The sequence below is a fragment of the Mytilus trossulus genome, chromosome 8 (assembly GCF_036588685.1).
Source record: "Mytilus trossulus isolate FHL-02 chromosome 8, PNRI_Mtr1.1.1.hap1, whole genome shotgun sequence".
In the NCBI taxonomy this organism is placed as follows: Eukaryota; Metazoa; Mollusca; class Bivalvia; order Mytilida; family Mytilidae; genus Mytilus; species Mytilus trossulus.
In genome coordinates this window covers 25,372,474-25,388,494 of record NC_086380.1, presented here as the reverse complement: position 1 = coordinate 25,388,494, position 16,021 = coordinate 25,372,474, and the positions used below count along the sequence as shown (strand labels likewise).

General features: G+C 32.4%; 1 protein-coding gene and 1 long non-coding RNA gene across 2 annotated transcripts; both read right to left on the bottom strand.

Moving 5' to 3' along the window:
* Positions 1–5,464: 5,464 nt before the first annotated feature.
* On the bottom strand, positions 5,465–8,245 carry LOC134680743 (uncharacterized). The gene is made up of 2 exons (XR_010100492.1): positions 8,173–8,245; positions 5,465–6,590 (listed from the first exon to the last, which is right to left on the bottom strand). It is a non-coding gene; the product is annotated as an uncharacterized LOC134680743 (long non-coding RNA).
* Positions 8,246–11,776: 3,531 nt separating this feature from the next.
* Positions 11,777–15,676, bottom strand: LOC134681770 (uncharacterized). The gene is made up of 4 exons (XM_063541411.1): positions 15,550–15,676; positions 13,585–13,694; positions 12,869–12,926; positions 11,777–12,640 (listed from the first exon to the last, which is right to left on the bottom strand). Exons 1-4 carry the CDS (start codon positions 15,620–15,622, stop codon positions 12,459–12,461), a joined length of 423 nt encoding a protein of 140 aa, XP_063397481.1. The 5' UTR covers positions 15,623–15,676; the 3' UTR covers positions 11,777–12,458.
* Positions 15,677–16,021: the final 345 nt, after the last annotated feature.

Genomic DNA, 16,021 nt, shown 5'->3' with positions numbered 1-16,021 from the left:
CAATTTCATTTAATTAATTGGTAAAAAATAAAGGTTCCGTCGTCAGCATTCACGCCGACTAATTCAGCATTTAGGTTCAGTCTGTGGTTAAAGTTTTGTTTTACATCAAAATCGTTGTCAAACATAATGGAATTTCGGGAAATTGGGACATTGGCTTCTTTATGTCCAAAACACAGTATCCAGGGGGAAAATTTTGCATATATTTATTTTCATTTTTCCGTATTTTACTACTAGATGGACTTCGTTTTTCCTGAACAGTTAATTTCATGTTTTGTCTGAGGTTAAAGATTTTTGTGCAGCCATCAATAACCGGTTTGTTTAACCGTACAGTTGCAAGTTAAATGCATATATCCATGCAGGTCAAGATCATGATAATGATAAATGAATGTTGAAACTATTTTGTTCTACATGGCGCTGTACTTTCACTCGTTTGTTCAAAATGCAACAGTCAGACTGAGAGCATGTATATATCTTATAAGTGGGTGTGGCTTTTTTCCACCTATTTTCAAACTTGAAAGGAGACCTCTTTCAGCGACACGAGTCTAGACATGTACATGTGGCAGTTGCAAGTAATAGCTATATAAATATAAAAGAGAAGATGTGGTATGATTGCGAATGAGACAACTGTCCAAAAGAAACCAAAATTACACAGACATTAACAACTATATGTCACCGTACGGCCGTCAACAATGAGCAAAGCCCATACCGCATAGTCCGCTATAAAATGCATTTCAAAGATACTATAATTAGAATGAAAGGTTATAGAGTATATTAAACGTACTTACAAAATATGTCATCTTGTAGAATGTGATTTCACAAATATATTATTTTCAAATTCGCAGTCCAAGTCAACGTAAAATCGGTTACACACATTTTTCATGCTATAAATCCATTTCAACAATATCATTTCAAACACACACTAGCTTGCCTTTTCATTAATTTAAATAATACAAATTCAGCTAAATTTTGTTTATTCCCATCAACAGAGAAATCTCACACTTATCCTAGACGTTAATAATACTCATGCACTTCAATTTTATTAAACAATTTATTGATACGGATGACAACACTTTAAAAATACGGTTACATCAGGGTGTAAAAAAAGTGAATTTGTTTTAATTTGAATTCAAAGATAGATTAAACGGTAGCTTTAATAGTGAAATGTACTATTTTTTGAAGACTCGCCTAAATGTATGTTGCATAGATGTATTTGACCCCAACAATTTTATTAAGATCATGCTGTAAATTATATTTATAAAACCATTCATTTGTAAATACCGCATATATCTGCTCACTGTTTGAATATAGAAACTTGTTGATTTTATAATATTGAGACATATCCGAGATTTTGTATTATGTGTGATAAACAAGTAATTGAAGATGAATATCATTTTATTTTAGTGTGTGAAAAGTAATGAACTTCGAGAGAAATTTATCAAACCATATTGTTGGAGGAAACCGTTGAGTCATACACTTATAAGACGATCAATGCATTTGAACGGGGACATATAGTTGGAACTCGCCCCTTTTTTTTGTGTGATCGGTTGGGACCCCAATACAGGCTCATAGTATTTTGAAGCATTTTTGAAGTAATCAAATATAATAAACCAGAGGCATATATAACTTGTAATTTATGTCTCTAAATGGACGAATGATAATTTTTACGAAAAGAAAGAAAAAGCAAGTCTATCCGAAAGGTGATTGTCTATTTGATATTTAAAAGGAAAATGTATAACTATAGTGTGTTCATTGTAAACTTAAACCATAATGCATAGAATTGTCTCTGCATGTTTATAACAGTCACAAGTCACTTCTAGAATTAAAGGTCAGCGATCGATTAAAAATTCGTGCAATTATATTTTGTCAAAATTTTCCAGAACACGTTAAATTTAATATCAGAGCCATATAATACATGTTTTATATCTTTGACTATTATGCTAGTAGACTAGTATAGTTTTCTCAGGTTATATTTTCCGTTGATATGTATCTTTCCCTTAAAGTCTTGTTTTTTTTTTCTCTAACACTTTAGAATAGTATATACGGGACAACTTCCGAAAATAATCTTTCAAAATGCAAATTTAAAACTTGTATGTCAAATAATTTGACCACATGACAAAAAATTCTACAATAAACATTGGTCACGCTCGACAGATTTCGATATGAGACAGTCACACGTGCCGTTACAATAGCCAGTGTACACGCATCAGCGCACACATGTATGTGAAACAGGTCTGATTGGAGGAATGTTTCCGAAAACACGCCTACCTCAAACTAATACCCAATCAAACGCCTTTACCAGAAACATAAATAATACTTGGAGATTTGGTTGCGTATTATATTCTTTTATTATTTTATTATTTACTTAATCTTAAATGTTTTACTTTTTTTATTCATTTATTTATCCAAATTTTTGCTTTTTAAATTTTTGTTTTTATTAAACTTTCTCATCATTCTAAATTATTTAAATTACCACATGGTAAACATATTAAATTATTTAATGCCCAAAAAGGCGCAAGCCAGGGCCGACCGTGCAAGGGCTGTATAGCCAGTCAAGGTCGTTAAAAACTTCCATTTGTTGGTTGCGTATTCAACATTTGAAAAAGTTTATAACACTCTTTAATTCGAGCTAAGAAGCAAAGAATTTGCCCGAAATGCAAGTTTCCCAATAAATTTCAGCTATCTAGTGATGAAAATAAATTAAAAAAAAAATACAAATTAAAAGTTTTTCGAGTTATATAACTATAAGTCTTTTATCTGGCAAGAACAGCCCAATTTAGCGGACAAGCAGTCAAGTTATTCTTTTTGCTGTTACTGAATATATCAAGAAAGAAAATAAATCCCGATATTAATTTGAAACTTTGTTACTGAATACTTTTCCAAGAAAATATTCACATCTCTTGGTAACATGCATGTCGGAACAGAAAATTCTCTTGGGACGTCCAGTAGCATATATATAACGTGCATGTTGGAACAGAAAATTTGGCATACAGTACTTCAGAACGATGTTCACATTATAATACATTATACCCAACAATTGTGATGACGAATTCCTTCCTTTGTTCGAGAACAATTTTATTTAAATAGAAATCTGTGATTTTACTTTGTCCATTACTTCGACGAACCAGAGCAGGTTAAATATCGACCTGTTTTTAATTCAAATTGGTTCTCTTCTTCTTCTTTTGGTATACAATAGTCCATCGACATCCCATGATAACATGCTCAGTGGCGGATCCAGGAATTTTCGTAATGACTGACCTAAGAGAGGGACCGCTCCAGTCACGGTTCAGTGATTCCCTATATAAGCAACCATTTTTTTCCCAAAAAGGGAGGGGGCAAATTGCATGTTTATTTATGTTTAATTGTCATTTTGCTTATTTTCTTTGGTTACATCTTCTGACATCAGACTCGGACTTTTCTTGAATTGAATGAATTTTAAATGTACGTATTGTTATGCGTTTACTTTACTACATTGGCTAGAGGTATAGGGGGAGGTTTGAGATCTCATAAACATGTTTAACCCCGCCGCATTTTTTGCGCCTGTCCCAAGTCAGAAGCCTCTGGTCTTTGTTAGTCTTGTATTATTAAATTTTAGTTTCTTGTGTACAATTTGGCAATTAGTATGGTGTTCATTATCACTGAACTTGTATATATTTGTTTAGGGGCCAGATAAAGGACACCTCCAGGAGCGGGAATTTCTCGTTCCATTGCATTGAAGACCTGTTGGTGACCTTCCGCTTCCTCTTCGATACATTCCCCATTTCCATTCTCAATTTTATTTCTTTCTTATGTTCAATGTAAAAATGTATATAATTTTAAATTGCAACTATCTATAGTTCCGTAACTTTCTATCAAGGCGTATAAAAGAATGGTCGTTAAGTGCGTATATATATATTTTTGTTAAATCAATTTTTCTTGTATGTTTCAAACTGGCCTTTACTTTTGACAACGAGTACTTACATTTCCCCAAATTTACCATTGGAAAAAATGTGTAAGCAAATTTTTATTTTATCAAATCTCTTTTTTGGAATTATTTAAATTTTTATGAATAATATTCTTTACACCAGAAATGTTATTTATAAACAGTAATGACTAGTGTATCACTATCGGACACGCAGGACAGAGATGTATGTTATCAAATGATTACCTATGCACCTGAAAGTTTAAAATGGAAAGATTCAAGTTTTCGGTCGTGTACACTGACAGAAGTGAAATGATGCATGAACTTGCAAGTCCGACAGGAAATCGCTTGAATACCTGGAGGTGTCACCTGCCAATACATCTGGGAGTAATACCTTTAGCCATGCTGGTGATCAGACAGGTGAAGGTCTGAATTTATTTAAATAAGTTTATTACATAAAAGAATTATGGACAAATTAGATTTTTGAAAACAATTTTCACGGAACGTCAGGGTAATACTTGTACAAGACATTAGTTAATTTTATTTACTTTACATTAAAGTAAATAAACCCAAGTCAGGAGCCTGTTATTAAGTGGTTGTCGTTTGTTTTTGTGTTACATCAAGGATTTGTATAGTGAGACACTATACAAATCCTTGGTTACATATTTGTTTTTGTTCATTTATTTTCATAAATAAGGCTGTCAGTTTTCTCGTTTGAATCGTTTTACTTTTTCTTATAGTTATCGGGGCCTTTTATAGCTGACTAGGCGGTATGGGCTTTGCTCATTGTTGAAAGCTGTACGGTGACCTATAATTGTTAATGTTTGTGTCATTTTGGTCTTTTGTGGAGAGTTGTCTCATTGGCAATCATACCACATCTTCTTTTTTTATATTTAAATAGTCTCCCCTTAATTTTTTGTCTGTAGTGTTTTTGTTGATTGCTGTTTATCACATATTTGTTTGTTTGTAGCTCATGTATACTAGTATAAATCAAGTTGTCATCACTGTTGGGTTCTCGTCTGAATTTTTTACATTAACTCTGTTAGAAGCCTAGCTCTTTCCAAGCAGAGCCATTTATAGGGTGCTCATCATGAAGTTTAAGTTTTTGGTCTTTGCTGAAGGGTGTGCAGTGACCTATTATATAGTGACTAAAAAGAAAATCACTTGGTCTACATGGTTTATAGTTTAAGTAATGCAAGTCGTCTCATCAAAATTCATACCCAGTGGTGGATCCAGGGGGAGGGTTCAGGGGGTTGGAACCCCCCTTTTTTGGACGATCATGGAATGGGGACATATAGTTGGAACCCCCCCTTTTGTCTTGGGTTGGGACCCCCCCCCCCCTTTTTTAAATGGCTGGATTCACCCCTGATACCATATCTCCTTAGGCAAAACAAAAATTATGTTTGTTTCCAACATGTTCAATGTAGCTTACAGCTTCTGAGAAACAATTCAAACATTGATGACCTTCTGCTGTTGTCTGCTCTGTAGTCAGGTTGTTGTCTTATTGGCACATTCCCCATTTCCAGTCTCTAATTTCATTACGAAGTATCTGAGAAACAAACCTAACCATGTTAACATTGTATTAAACTGAAATAACCTAAATCACTTAGATTATCCATGAAATAAAATTAAGGTCAGGTCAACCTAACCTGATAGACAAGTAGACCTTGCAAGGTACTCATATACAATAAAATGTATCCAATTACATGTAATAAAATGTAACAGTATATTTTACACTCATTCCCTGAACCAGCTCTTTTAGCTTTTATAAATTTAAAGCTCTATTAAAAATAGCTTACATCATCACCCCAAGACTGTAATACATATTTCTTGCATATATACAACCAACTTTCATGACTTTCATGTAAGGCGAGACAAAATAAATTGATACTTTGAAGTACATGTATTGTTTAATATGTTCGACTACTACATGTACTAGTATAAAATGCCAGTTTCAGAATGAACAGTAATTTAGAAGATTGTCACCATACATGTAGATTCATTCAGACTATTTGAACTACAAATGTATACAGCAAGCTGTCATTTGACTCTAAGTGCAACCAACAACCGTGCCAGGGCTGTAAAGCTTGTCTAGGTTGGTGAAATTTCCATAATCATGCATATATGACACTAACCAATTGTGACGGACCGTGACAGACCCTCACGAAAGGTCAAAAAGGTTTAACACTCCCAGCTGGTGGTACATGAAGCCAACAGTAGCAACGTCAGCACAGAAATTCTTATTATATCCAAATTCTTATTTTAAATGTATAATTTTCCAAGGTGAATTCAGATATATATGATCATGATGATGCACTTGTAGTATTGACAATGATCATGATGATTGTAAGATAATCACTGAAACTATGAATTTTCATTATTCCAATTTCCTACTTTTTTTCCTATGAATTTCAAGTTTGCTATTTGTTCAATTCACAATTTCCTTTTTGTCCAATCAGAACATCCCATCAACATCATGGCATAATGCTGTTAGCTTTATCAACGTTATTTCCAATTGCAATAAGTAACTCAAAATTATGAATGAATCCACCGTTTCGCAATTTACAGCTACAGAGGTGAGGTACCGTATGAGAGTAATTTAGTGACACTATATATTTCCTATGTATATATGATATATATGCCCCTTCATAATCTTGCTGGGAATCATGCTCAAACCAATGTGATATCTTATCTACAAAAAAAATTTACATTAAGAATTAAGTATTTATAACTTGTATTACATGCGACTTCTATAACATGTATAAAATTAAATAAGTCAATAGCATTAATACTATTTTATATACTACTGTCAATTCAGAAATTAATGTGAGGTTTTTATTATTGCGAAAAATGCGACTGAGTTGTAAACGCAATAACTTAAACGCACATTTTGTGATATTTTATATGAATTAAACAGGATTTTTCACAAAATTGTAAAAATTAAAATCGCATTTAAGTCTAAAATGAAAAATTCGCAATAATTTGCAAGCAATGATTTCTGAATTTACAGTAACTACATGTATTTGATTTGTGATATTTGTAGTAATAATAATTCAACAAATTCTTTTAATAATACTTTTTTATTTCAAAATAGAATTTGTAGAATATTACTACATACATGACAAAGCAATGGTATGCATAGATTATAACATGTTATATTTAAGTTCTACAAAATTTAGAGCAAAACAAATCATTGATAACAATTCAGGGGAGAGTCCAGCCATTTTGAAAACCAGGACAAAGGGGGGTTCCAATTACATGTCCCAATTCAAATGCATTGATCCTCAAAAAGAGAAAGGGTTCCAACCCCTGGAACCCCCCTCTGGATCCGCGCCTGCAATTTAATGAAACATGCCTTGAAAATTATCTTAAATTTCTTATCACAAAAGTGTAAAAAATTGTCGTTAAGGACGCAATGCTGTCACATCATTTGGAATCAGGGCACAATATCAATATACTCTTTTTTTTGCCCCTGGCAATTTAGAGGTCATTGCATATGCGAACCCAAGCCTTGAAGGTATTCATAACAAATATGTGATAAATTATAATTATTGTACATCACCCACCAGTGGCTATATAAATAGGTGCATCATCATTGTAACATACATGTGAAGATTGGTTGGTTATGAGTTATAAAAAATCCAGTGACAGATATTTCATGCAAATTTTAGGACGTTACAGTTATCAATACATTATTAAACATACAATAAATATGAATATGTAGGGTTACTCTAGTCCAACAAATAATTATGACGTTTGGCAAGGCTATTTAAATTTTTTTCTGGGACGCCTTCCTACAACGTCCTAGGAAGGCGTCTCAGAAAAAAAAAAAATAGCCTTGCCAGACGTCATAATTATTTGGACTAGGGTTACTCCATCAGGGGGTTAGGTCTGGTAATAGGCCCCCCTCCCCCCCCAACCAAACCATTGTGAATACACACAATGGTTTAGGCAATAAACAGGTGTGTATCCAGCCCTTTTTAAAAGGGAGGATTTAAACCATAGTTTATATGTACCTTTTTCAAATCATGCATTGATCTTCCAAAAAGGGGGGGGGGGTCCAATCACAGGAATAATTTTTTTTACAAGCCCAAATTCTTACTTTGCCTTTGAACAAGTTACTGTACAAGAATGTGGTGTATTAGAAAGTCAATTCATACCTGTATGCACAAATGTAACAAATGTAAACATCTTTCCTTCAAACTCTTGGCCGGATCAATGATTATTCTCATGTCTGATAGGCATGTTTTAAAATATTATTCATTTCTACTCACCAATTGTAATTTCCAGCTCAGCTTATATTGTGCTGTAGTGTCCATCTACCATCATGGCATGTCAACGAATTTGCATGTTTGTGTAAAATAAATTTGCCATTTGAAGATGCCGACATGCGACAAGTAAAGAGGGTACGGTAACGTTAAATCGTTTACGGGCTTATTTTCCGTTTTTAATCAAACTTGTCAGATTTGATTAATTATCGTCAGAAAATGTCCCTAATGGATAGTAATTCAAATTAAACCAGCTTTATTATGCTGTATTCATGTAATATATATAACCTGGTCTTCAAATGTACTTCAGGTACACTGGCCTTTTTCTGCTATAATATTCAAACTTTATCTTTTAACAAAGTCTTCTGGTGTGTAATATTTTTTTTATAAAAGGCTCTCGAATTATAGACTAAGTGAAAAATAAAGATGGAAAGTCAAACGCATGAGTCTGGCAAAAATGAACGGACAATGGCATGACAGTAAACGGAAAACGAGAAAAGACATAGATTCTAGTTATATATATATTTTTTTCCCTGCCTCACTCAAATGCAATTTATATAGCCAACATTAAAAGTTAAATGAATGCATTCATTTACAATATTAAAAAATGTTACATCTTAAATTTAATTAAACATAATTATTAAGATCACGCGTTTTCAAGTGTTCACGCACAGGCACTTGTCTCAGAAAAAAAAATTCCTATATACCTTATTATAATAAGGTATATATAGGAAATTTTTTGGCACTTGTCTCAGAAAAAAAAATTTCCTATATACCTTATTATAATAAGGTATATAGGAAATTTATTTTCTGAGACAAGTGCCTGTGTGTTCACGGCCGACATCCGTAATTATTTAATACGGGTGTAAAAATGATCTATTGCGTCAACATGACAAATTTTTCACCACCCACGACAGTCTGTAATTGCAAAAACATGTATTGTAATCACTTGTAAACCTTTAATATAAAGGTTCAGGTGCTTACATTCAATAAATAAATGTTATTTCGGCAATCTGTTGAATTTTTTTAGTCATTTCGCGGCGGTTTGTTCAGCAGTATGACTTTGAGCTATTTTTTAAAATATATACAAAACATGTTAAATAGGATGTAGTAAGAATTCAAATTGAATATTTTTTTTATTTAATTAACATGATTAAAGGGACGTGGTAGACTTTCAGTTAACATAAACCGTCTTCTTTCTAACTTTTATTTTATTTTTAAAAGGGGAGCAACCCCTGATAAACAATGGGAAAGTTTCACTCGTTTTGTGTCCAAATGATTAAAATCTGAACACGACTGGACACGGTCTGACAACATCTTGACGTAACTTTGTATCCATGGTCTGTTTTGGTCTGACACGGTCTTAACGGGTCTAAACAACCCGCTAGATGATTCAGTCTTTTCCGTCTTGATACGCCTTAACGAACTGATTTACCTGATGAGGCTATCGATCTGAACGGCGACTAAACGATCTGAAATATCTGGACGAATTTCTCTAGCGGTAAATCCAGTCAATCAAGATGTGATCAGACCAAAATGGCCGTTTCAGACTGAAATCGGGCTTCTAGTGTATATTTTCATATAGAGCTCCATGAACTTATTCAAAAGGTCTACAAACCAAAATGTCTTCATAAGCAGATAATACCATAATAATACAACCGCAAATTTAAAACCGCAAATACATTCACGGTCGTATAACAATAAATCATTTGTGCACCTTTTATCTTTCGATAAGTAAAATTAACAGTTTTTGTAATAACAACTTTGCCATTGAGTGGTCACTTTAATCGGTTTTTTTTTGCTTGGGTTCACCAGTAAATCCCTCTATTTTTCAACAAATATGATTTACTTAATAGATGCCAAATTTTTCAAAATAAAATACATATCGATATACTTTACGCTATTTCATCCAATATAGATATATTTATAAAACTATTTGATGCCTACTACTATTTTTAATGCATCCAGCAATCTTGTCATTTATATAAACTAGATTTCTCAATTACATCTATCATTCATTACGAATCTTACTGGCATGTCTCAAGTGGCTCCCTTACCACCAAGTGCACTGTATAGTGGGTCCCTCGACGCTTGATGATTACTTTTAGATTAACTATTTCCGCTTTTATCCTATTTGCTGCTGTTTGTATGTCAAGTTTGTCGGGTCAATGTGGCGAAATTTGCAAAACCCATATGCTTTACAGTATCAATAAATTTTTAATTTGGACCATATTCCTCTATTTCACTTATGATGTGTTTGTTTACATTATCAATGATTATGTTGCAATGCCTTACATTGTTGAAGATTATGTGGTTTATATGTATTTCATAACTAAATACCGTTGACCATAATGAAAATAATTACCATGCGTCCATAAAAATAAATATTTAACATCCTGTAACGTAATGACTCAACACAAGCATATCTCTCATTATTTATTCATCATTTTTTTTTAGTCTTATAACATTTTCGATCATATAATGTGATGACTCAACATAAACATATCTCTCAATATCTTCTCACCGTTTTTTTTTTGTTTTTTATATGCATTGCATTTCTTTAAAAAACATCACAATTACATATTAATAGGACAATCTCAGTGTTTTAAAACAAACATGGTATAGGCTATATATATCTAACAAGTGTATTATTTAAAAGAACACATAATGGTAATGACTAGATATATCTTACTATCTCATTTTTCAAAAGAACACATTATGGTGAAGGCTATATCAATGTTATAATCGTAAAAAACACATCATGGTGAAGCCTGTATCAATGTTATAATCGTAAAGAATACACACTGGTGATATCAATTTCACAATCTTAATATATAATATTACATATAATGGCCAGAACAATCTCACAATCAGAATATTCACACGTTGTCTATATCAATTTCATAATTGTACATAAACATGATTAAGGCAATATCATTTAAGATAATAATTTAAATATTTTTAATGCAAAAAGAGAACATCAGTTATGTCCTTAATAAATAAATCAAACTAATACTAAAAATAAGAAAGAACTGCTCCACTTGCAAAGATTTTCAGCTCTTTATGTGCAACAGTTCTTTGATATTTGAAGCATCCTCTTCGCTGGACCAGTATTAATGTTTTGGCTATCTGCGACGGAGAATGCCGAATATATGACAAACTCTTACCAAATATCCAAAAGCAAAAAACATGGCCTTTCGAGAGGTCGCTCGAGTGGTCTCCTGACAGTTGCCTAAGACAGTAGAAAACGGAACGCCAATACAATCCTAACAATTATTTTAAAGTTTTTTTATGTTTTGAAATGGGATATGGATTGTTTGATCTTTTACGTAAGATTTTCATAGAGGACTTTCTAAATGACTATATGAAAACCTCGGTCAGTGAAATGATGAAATTTGATGTTGTTTTATTTTTTATTTTTTTTTCCTTTTATGTCTTTTTTGCTTTTTGTTTGTTTATTTTTTTTTATTTTTTATTTTTTTTACTATTTTTTTTATTTTTTATTTTCATTCACATATGCAAATATATTATATACAATCAATAATATCATTAAACATGTCACAAAAAATTGTTTATGAAATTATCTTTTTTTTTACAATTATTAGGATGTACATTTGACGCCCATAGTCCACATCATGTGCTGATTATACGTGTATAATCGATTTAAACTGGGTTGTACCAACCGGAATGCACATTTCTTGAATAGGCTTAACATATATTTGATGGATATATTATTTCATAGTACAGTTGTTACAACCCAGTTTTGCGATCAAAAGATTTTCATACACTCCCTTAAGAGTTGTAAGCTTTTCAGCAGTATTTTCTTTTTAGAACTGGTATTAGACAGCAGTTTGAATAAAATTATTTACCAGTACTGTTTTACTACAATTTACACTACAAAATACAAGAAAGTTGTCATAACAATAAATTCTATTGCCATGTTTTAGAACAATCACTAGCCGGTTTCTTCGACACCATACCCGTTTGCAATGTTTGTCGATGATCACTAATTTGTTACCAGTACACATAACATCTGAAGAATATTTTGGAACTAACGCCACGTCTTTACAAGAAAAATATGTTTTGTTATGTTTATAGAGTTCAACAGGCAGTTGATACAAATATGTGTTTAAAATTAGAATTGAACATTTGAGTTTAGAATTTCTTTGAAGGGAAGTTTTGTAAAATCTTTGATCAGTTCTTTGAGATGCATTGCAATATTCACATATGTATGGCAAAGTGTTTTTAATTTGACTTTCGCGATCGCGAAATGCCAAATCAAAAATACCAGCCTAGTGAATAGGCATCTGACAAGTAACCGCACAAGCAACGCAGCACCCGAATTTTTTTCTCATCTTCCTTGGAATATTGAAGTACTTCATCTTAATCGAATCTACATGGTAATGAAATAACCAATTACAAAAACGATAGTGTAACTTTCGTAGTTTCTCATCTGTCATCATGATAAAAGAATCTAAAAGTAAAAGTATATATTAGTAGTCATATACATGACATATGAGACTATTATCATATTAAATATATAATGTTGTAATAGATTATGAGCGACGGAACAGTATTTTTCTCGTAACCTTCATAAACTTAAGAAAACACTAGTTTATATAGTGTTCGGATAAATAAACATTCCTGCCATTTATTATTCTCTTTGAAGCAATTAAACCCAATTCTGCTATTATAATAATACCTTGTATATCATGTTTTAATTTGCTAATGGCAAAACTCGCTTTGCATGTCTCTTCTTCCTGAAAAAATGCAAAATTTAAGATATATGCTCTCTATCTATACAATTTAAATGGTTATTGTTGCATTTTGTATAAGTAAAACGTCTTTATAATTGTCAACCAGTTTTAGGAGGAGTTCGTCCCGTACACATTTACAGATAATTGTAATCAGAGGATGAAGTAGTGACAGGGTTTTTGTCTGTACTACCACAATGTTGATTTCTTTGTCGACAAGAATGAATAAAATACTCTTTGCGTTTTGCATTTGTTTAAACCCTTAAAATGAGTGCATTACCAACCCTTTTCGTTTGGGTTTTTTTTTTCTTTCCAAAATGCGATATGCCAATATGCTTTCAATAGAAATAAATAAACGTTTGCAAGATTTTACCGTTTTTTATTAATTTTTACACTAAAGTAATGTTGCAATTTATCTTCATGATGTCGATAAGCCAACAAAATTAAAGCATTTTTCGATCACTTTTTTGTACCACACCCCGTGCAATTTGGTAAGGAAATGTAACTTCCTGCAAAAAAATATAACATGACACAACCTTGAAAGACAGTCGTCACATTTGTTAAAATTAACCCAGCATAGATACTATTATACCAGGATTGAAAGTTTGTAATTAAGCCAGGCGTGCGGTTCATTAAAAAGCCATGATAAAATTTCATGTCGTACCTTATCTTGTCTTTCTTGTCTATTCCTGCATCGGGCAAAATTGCCTGCTCCAGGATCCCACATTTCATTTTCTCTAATGTCACACGAACAAACAGTGTTTGATGCATGTACTGTAAGACAATTTAGAGGAAGCATGAATAAAAGATAAAAATACACATAGTTTAGTTGAACAAGCAACATTAACATCTTTTGATTGAAAGTATTGCGAACTTAACTAGTTACTTTTTTCTTCGCCATGATTTCGATGATTCTCAATCACGACAGAGGGATAATTTGCTTTTCACCAGATATGGACGAATACTCTAATATAAAGTGGATAACTATGTACATATATATAGATACTTGTTTTTAAATATTAACAAATAGTTTCAAAACATTAAATTTTAGATCTGTTATAACAAAATTGTAAAAAAAAACATTAATGCCTTACAATAACTTTATAAATAAAAGTTTAAATCTCTAGTCAATTTCCGGAACATTCAAATCTCATTTCAATTCTCAAAAATTAAAAGGTGGAATAACAAAAGTATACAACTTCGAAGAAAATATGAAATGGAAATTCAATACTCATTCTAAGCTATCAAATTCTTCAAACATGCTATAGAAGCTCGGTCAGTTGTCGTTGAATTATATATAAACGTTCTTTCACTAAACAATTCAAAATTTGGTGACTATGTGGATCGCATCTATCCCATCGAATTGGAGATAAAGGATACTACAGATACAGTTAAGTCGGCTTCATATCTTGACTTGCATCTAGAAATTGACAATGAGGGTCGGTTGAAGACAAAACTTTACGACAAAAGAGATGATTTCAGCTTTCCAATTGTGAACTTTCCATTTCTATGTAGCAACATTCCAGTAGCACCTGCATACGTGGTATATATCTCCCAATTGATACGATATTCCCGTGCTTGCATTTCCTATCATGATTTTCTTGATAGAGGGTTACTGCTCACAAGGAAGCTATTAAACCAAGAGTTTTAAATGGTGAAGTTGAAATCATCCATTCGTAAATTTTACGGACGCCATCACGATTGGGTTGACCGTTATGGAATAACCGTTTCACAAATGATATCGGATATGTTCCTTACGTCGTAACTACAATCCCCCTCCCTTTCATAAATTTGACCTACCGAATTAGACTAATTACCGGATTTGTAATCACATAAGCAACACGACGGGTGCCGCATGTGGAGCAGGATCTGCTTACCCTTCCGGAGCACCTGAGATCACCCCTAGTTTTTGGTGGGGTTCGTGTTGTTTATTCTTTAGTTTTCTATGTTGTGTCATGTGTACTATTGTTTTTCTGTTTGTCTTTTTTCATTTTTAGCCATGGCGTTGTCAGTTTGTTTTAGATTTACGAGTTTGACTGTCCCTTTGGTATCTTTCGTCCCTCTTTTAAAACGGTTCATGAGGTAACGTTAGCTACGTACTCTGATAGAAGGAGGTTTAACGTTCAGGCTTTTTACTTAAACTGTTATTTTACTGCTTAAAATCTGGGCAAGATCTAGCTAATTATGTAATAACCTAATTTCATGTGGAGCAGGATCTGTTAACGCTTCCGGAGCTCATGAGATCACCCCACCCCCAATACAGAAAAAGTAGATATACTACAAATATTAAATTAATTACCAAAAGTGTGTTCAGTTCTTATAGAAGAAGATGTGGTATGATTGCCAATGAGACATATCTCCACAAAAGACCTAATGACATAAAGATTAATTATCTCAAATCTCCTTTACTTACTTGTTTTGTTGTAATTCAATAAAAAGGTTGTTGTGTCATATAATGTATTTATCAAATAGCCCTAGTTATTTTAATTTTTATTACAATCATTTTATGGCATAATTGATAGCTTTGTTTTTACCGTTATATGAATCGAATTTGGATGCCCGTTAATTTTTCCACAATATTTTGTGAAAACTTTCAAAAAATAAGAATTTCTAAATAATCGATCCATACCTGCAGTTTCTAACACATTTGATATGTGTAAACAATGCAGACAAGAAATGATCTCTTTCAAATTATCTGTCATTTGTTTCGGCTGTTCGTGACCTGAGTCGATTGAATTGTTCTCTGTTGTTAAATGAAATAACTGAAATATAGATTATTTGATTTTCAAAAAAATATTTATCAAGTGCGATACCGAATTACAAAATCTACAGAATGCCATTTTTCAATTCATTTTTATACAATTTTGTTTTGTTCTAATGTTTCGAACGAAATTAACATTATAATATGGAATTTTGATAAATATGTTTACCGGGTATCTTTGACTTTGATTCCAATGCACCATGAGAGGCGGTTACCAAACTTGTGAATATGCTAATGTTTCATGCTAGAGTGGTACATTTTCGGGTTCACATACGTATCTGAAACTATTCGCAGACTTAACAGACGGGTCCGCAAGTACAAAATGTATATGTCCGGCTAC

What these genes read in the sequence shown, in the direction of transcription:
- LOC134681770 (XM_063541411.1), bottom strand. Translation starts at nt 15,622, where the DNA reads ATGACAGATAATTTGAAAGAGATCATTTCTTGTCTGCATTGTTTACAC. An exon ending in AAATGTGTTAGAAACTGCAG is followed by an intron (nt 13,695 to 15,549) that starts GTATGGATCGAT and finishes ATTGTCTTACAG; the next exon opens with TACATGCATCAAACACTGTT. An exon ending in GACAAGAAAGACAAGATAAG is followed by an intron (nt 12,927 to 13,584) that starts GTACGACATGAA and finishes GCATTTTTTCAG; the next exon opens with GAAGAAGAGACATGCAAAGC.